Source organism: Cynoglossus semilaevis, chromosome 20, assembly GCF_000523025.1.
Source record: "Cynoglossus semilaevis isolate Cse_v1.0 chromosome 20, Cse_v1.0, whole genome shotgun sequence".
Lineage (NCBI taxonomy): Eukaryota > Metazoa > Chordata > Actinopteri > Pleuronectiformes > Cynoglossidae > Cynoglossus > Cynoglossus semilaevis.
In genome coordinates, this window is record NC_024326.1 from 15,179,006 (window position 1) to 15,182,379 (window position 3,374).

At 47.7% G+C, this 3,374-nt stretch overlaps 1 protein-coding gene and 1 long non-coding RNA gene across 2 annotated transcripts in view; both read right to left on the minus strand.

Annotated features, from left to right (window-relative positions):
* Positions 1 to 1,532: 1,532 nt before the first annotated feature.
* LOC107990170 (uncharacterized) lies at positions 1,533 to 3,288 on the minus strand. The gene is made up of 2 exons (XR_001761751.2): positions 3,107 to 3,288; positions 1,533 to 3,020 (listed from the first exon to the last, which is right to left on the minus strand). It is a non-coding gene; the product is annotated as an uncharacterized LOC107990170 (long non-coding RNA).
* The window catches only part of smg7 (SMG7 nonsense mediated mRNA decay factor), a 21,420-nt gene continuing 21,332 nt past the window's right edge, over positions 3,287 to 3,374 (minus strand). Inside the window, exon 4 of the mRNA XM_025052465.1 lies at positions 3,287 to 3,305. Within this exon, the coding sequence (XP_024908233.1) occupies positions 3,287 to 3,305 (19 nt within the window). The remainder of the gene's footprint in view (positions 3,306 to 3,374) is intronic.

Here is a 3,374-nt window from a genome sequence, read left to right on the forward strand (position 1 = left end):
GTCACTGGTCTGAAAGTTACAGTCCAGTGAGACCGTCTGTCCTTCAGCAGCAGAGACGTCTCTTTGTAGCTGGTCCACTCTGTCCTGTCCTCTACACTCTGAACAAGAAGAAAACATCAGTGAAGAGCATTGATACAGGCTGTCAGAAGAGTCCAAAGAACAGCTGTGGAACATAGAGTCCAAGCTCAGTACCAGGTGGAACTGTTCTCTATCTTACCAAAGACAAGAGCAGCCAAACTCAGCCACAGCAGAAGTTCCATCTCTACAACCAGCTTCAACATTCAGTCTGACACAGCAGAACTTCTGATGTTGAACACAGTGAGCCGCCTTCTGGACAGTGTCTCCCTCTAGTGGAGGGCAGCAGCAGCAGGTGTTCTTGTACAGAGCTGTGGTGTTTCCTGTCACTGTGGGCCTCACAGCACAGTAGTAAACAGCAGAGTCTCTCACTGCAGCACTGTTGATCTGCAGCTCCACTTTTCTTTCTTCAGCTTTCACTGTAGCAGACAGTCCAGGGACTGAGGCTGACAGAGGTGCTCCTGTCCCTGAGACAGAGACCAGGAACTCTGGTGCTTTTCCTGGATCTTGTCGGTACCAGAAGAAATAGTCAGTGCCAGTTGGTTCCTTCTTGTCTTTGTAGGTCAGAGTGACAGAGCTGCCTTCTGAAGGGAACTGTTCAGCCTGGTCTAGAGTCAGGTCTTCACAGCTGACACCTGAAGGAGAAAATAATGAAGTCAAAGAAAGTCCACATCCAGATGTTCAGTTGAAATATGAGGCTCCCTCTAGTGGATGTGACATTTCGTAACATGGTACTACAGAATAGTAGTTTAGCAGTTTTAAAAACAAAGTGCTTCAAAATAATCAAAACAGATAACCACGTTGTCCGAGTATCATAAAAATCTTAGCAGTATCAAAGATAGACTATTCTGACAAAATAGGTTGTTTTTTTTTTTTTTACAAAACGGGTGAAAAAAAATCACAAGGAGTTCACAAGGTTGGCCACACAATCAATTCAAACGAGTAACGTTTAAAAACGTTAACCTACCAATCTAAACATAAGCCTGAATTTTATTTCACTGCATCTTCAGGATACAATCTGGTCCAACAGATGGCGCCCTGGAACACAGGCCCAGATCCTTGGTTATGAAGATGACTCCAGTTTCTTCGACTGTTCTGCTTTCGCTCAACTTATTGTCGAAGCCAAGTTTTTGTGAAGTACCAGGAAGTACAAATAAATGTTTTAATGGGAAAAAATACAAAGACTTACCACCAGGGGTCACTGTCACCATTTGTTGGAGTTTACATTGTTTTTCATGTCACCCCTCCTATTGTAATTGTTTTAATTTCATGTACTTGGTTAAATGAAAAACTCAAGACCTCTGATTTGCACAGCCACCAGGTGGCAGCACATGTAGAGCTTTAGGTCACAACCATCAAGAGAGCTCGGAGTAGTATTTTATAACATCTGGTCTTGGTCACGTGACCTGAGAACGTAACCATCTCTTCACACAGAGGAACCATGACGGACGCTTTCATCAGGAGAACATGGCTAGCTTTTATTAAAGGCTCATTCCACTAGAAACACAACACGTCTCCGACCAATCAGAATCCGTCCAATCCAAGACGTCATTCAGATGAATTCAAATTTAAAAAGAATAAAGTCAGAGAGGACGTGCAGCTCAGATCACGTGAACGCCGTCCTTCGAAGTTTCATCTTTGCTTTTTTGTTCAAAAACACAATCACAGAAAACACGTCTGCTTCACTAAGAAAGGTCAAAGGTCATCCACACTGCTTCCTCTCTTGAACGCCTGAGCAAGCCTTGGATTGGCTGACTGAAGCGAGCTGTGCTCTGATTGGCTCTGAAGTTTTCAGGGACTAAAAGAAGAGGGGGGAGCAGGAATACAACTGATCCTCCGTCAGTCACCAACTTTTCTAAAGGTTCTGGTTTTTTCTTTATCTGATCAAAAACCAGTGAAAATTTTGTGAAAATAAAAAGTGCAGATTTAAGCAGGAAAACGAAGATGAAGTGGCTGAAAAATAGAGGCGCTGTGAACAGGAAACAGTGTCAGGATACATGATTTCATAACAAGAGGAAACAGGAAGTCAAGGATACAGAAGAAGAAGAAGAAGAAGAAGAAGAAGAAGACGACACAGGACAGCAGCCACACAGCTGAGAGGACGGGAAGCTGAAAACCGCTACGACCAAATCACAATCACAGGTTTAGTCTTGAAGCTAACGCTGCTAACACACTACATGCCCCCCCCCACCCCCCGCCCCCCCCATCTTCCTCCCACCACTGCGTCAGTCCAGGTGTGGAGACACAGACCTGGTGTCAGCAGTAAAAGTCTGTTCCTTTGTCACCCTCCTCTGCTCAGCCAATCACAGCCTTGCGCCGCCCCCTCCTCAGTAAAGAATTAGATTAAGGGCCTGGAACCCCCTGTTTAACCTCACCCCCACGCTGTCCTTGCTCTGTCACAGCGCCACCTGCTGCAGCCTGTGGAGTGGAAACCCTAAAAGCTGGTGCTCCAACGAGGCCGCGTGGTTACAGACAAAGATCAAATGAAGACGTGGTGTGGGTCTACAACCAGGAGGTGGCACTGTTTCTTAAAGTTGTGATTTCATCGGGTTTAAGAGAAAAACCCGGCAGCAGCGCCCACATGTACACGCCATGGTTGAAGAAATCCTACACCCTCTGGTCCTCCAGGGGGCGTTAGTGCTCCACGGTTGGTGTTTCAGCCTCGTCTGGGGAGTCACACCTCCGCCCCACTCCACCACTCGTCACCACTTGCTTTTTCAGTTGGAGCAAGTCTTCCTCAAACTTCTGGTTGGATTTTTCTCCTCCATCCGTATTTCCAGGTGGTGCTGGTTTTGGTTGTTCAGACACAAAGCTCTGCCTCTGGTTCTGTTTCAGTGAGGCGGGTTCATGGTGCCGTGACCTCGCTGCTGCTTCTGTTTCTGCTGCAGGAGGAGCTGTTCCAGCGCCGACGGACCAGGCTGCATCATCGAGCTGGACCAGATGGACTGGAGGACAGAGAGGACAGCATTTTAGAGGACGTCAACTGTGACTAGGGGGCGCCAAACTGAAACTGTGTAAAGTGCAGTGACACCTTGAGGCTGTCGAGCAGAACGGTGGAGGACGAGTCCTCCATTGGAGACTCCTGATTGGTCCAGGAGCTACCACCGGGTCCTGTCTGGTGCCAGCTGGTCTCTGAGGCTGCGGTACAGGTCGCAGAGGGCAGGAAGTCCAGACCAAAGCCACTCACTGTGCCTGAACACAAAGATGGAGGTCAAGAGGTCACTAACAGTCTGACGGAACATCCACACACAGCTCTGGAGTCCACATAACACCACAGCCCTGACCCCCCCCCATGACCC